This window comes from Penaeus monodon, chromosome 32 (assembly GCF_015228065.2).
Source record: "Penaeus monodon isolate SGIC_2016 chromosome 32, NSTDA_Pmon_1, whole genome shotgun sequence".
NCBI classification, from domain to species: domain Eukaryota; kingdom Metazoa; phylum Arthropoda; class Malacostraca; order Decapoda; family Penaeidae; genus Penaeus; species Penaeus monodon.
Window position 1 is genome coordinate 24,304,702 of NC_051417.1, and position 1,767 is coordinate 24,306,468.

General features: G+C 31.7%; 1 protein-coding gene across 1 annotated transcript in view; it reads left to right on the top strand.

Moving 5' to 3' along the window:
• Positions 1-1,767, top strand: part of LOC119593743 (evolutionarily conserved signaling intermediate in Toll pathway, mitochondrial-like) — a gene marked incomplete at its 5' end in the record, with an annotated part of 5,784 nt that overhangs the window by 856 nt on the left and 3,161 nt on the right. The window contains 2 exon segments of the mRNA XM_037942755.1: positions 199-315; positions 668-772. Coding sequence (XP_037798683.1) covers positions 199-315; positions 668-772 — 222 coding nt within the window.

Genomic DNA, 1,767 nt, shown 5'->3' on the forward strand with positions numbered 1-1,767 from the left:
TATCTGTTAATTGATGTAGAAGTCTGTATGATAAAAGAGAATTTCTAAAATATATCAGCAACTCTTAAGTATATTTCACAGTTTGTAAATATTTTAAGTTGAGCTTATTGAGCTGGATCTAGAGCTCATTGCAGATATTTATAAGTTTTTATATCATTTATAGATGTGATGATCAATTATGGATTTTAAACTTTTCAGAATGCATCTCCATGGAGTCTACCAGATATAGTTTCCAATGATGCATTCGAATTAGCAAAACTGGCAGTGGCTCGCATGTGCACAGTTGACTCCACATCCAAGATCACTGTATATGATGTAAGTTGCATTTAAGTGTGTTCTAAGACATGTTTTAAATCACACATTAAACTGCTTTTGCCAGTGTGCATTTTTCCATACTCTGTATTTTTGATGAGGATGATGTTAGTGTTAAAAGAAAATGTTTGTGTAACTTAGTAAATTTTCTGTATGTAAAGAATTCTTTTTATTTTTTTTAAAATAATTTTTGTTATATGGAATATGAAAATATGAACATGGGAAAAGATGAAGTAAAGTAAAAAGTATTTCTGTAAAAAAGAGTAAAATTATGCAACAGATATTTTTACCAAAAAAAAACATAATTGAATTCGGTACATAATAAATCTTACAGTTGATGAAATTCTTATTTCAGACCAAAGATGTTGAAGATGCAGTAGATGACACTTGGATAGTTAGTGGCCAGAGTGTTATACAACAAGAACTGCTAGAGAAGCTTCAACATGGAGAGCCTATCAAGGTAATGCTCCTCTGAGACTAGTAAACAGTTATAATGAATCTATATTCAACAGTAATTTACAGTAGGTGCAATGGATAGAAGTAACTGTTGTTATGTCATGGTTTAAGTGAGATAGTTGTTATAAGTTAGTATTATTTATTAAGGACATGTGGGTATTATGAATTATGGTCTTTCATGGAACTATCGACACTGAATAGGTGATTTAATTACTACATACTTTAGTAAATGCTTAAAATTGCACAGAGTTTACTTATTTATAATTTTTTCTGAGTATGTGTTTTTGAAAATGAAAGGCAAGACCGTCTAAGAAAGTTGACGAAATTAAAAACAAATAAAGAGAAGAATAAAGCCACCCACGCATGCTCGCAGGGTGTGTGACATCTTCCGGGCATAGAAGGGGAATGATTTATATACAAAATATCGACCTTTATATAAAAAGTAAATCATAGTATATGACAAGTAGGCATGAGGGTACTGTACAAAATGTAATGCATGCATCATAGTAACATGACGTGAATGACTTTGTTGCCTGGAGTCAAACCCAAGTCAGCATAATGTGAATGACATGTCAGTGGGAACACCAACCAAGTCAACCATGACGTGAATGCTACATCATTTGGGTATTAATGTTTGTGTGGATAAATCTTCAGATGCATAAGTATTCCCATGCAATATGAAATAAATTTTGATTATCCCCCATGTGATGGAGTAGGTAAAGAGGAAACCCTTACACTGTTGCACAAGAGGGAAGATTTTGAGGTATTTGTGATATAGGTCTATTGCAGTTTTGTGATAAATTACATCAAGTATCACCAAAAAGTGCTTGTACATGCATTGTCCACTATAGTTTTGTTTAATTAATTTTGTTTAGACAGAAGCACATAGTCATCAAGGATTCATAGACAAGGTTACCTAAAGTCATCTTTTACTCTGTTCCATTATTTTTTGGAAGTAAAAGGTTTTATATTTATTGTTATTAATGATGTATTGATGAT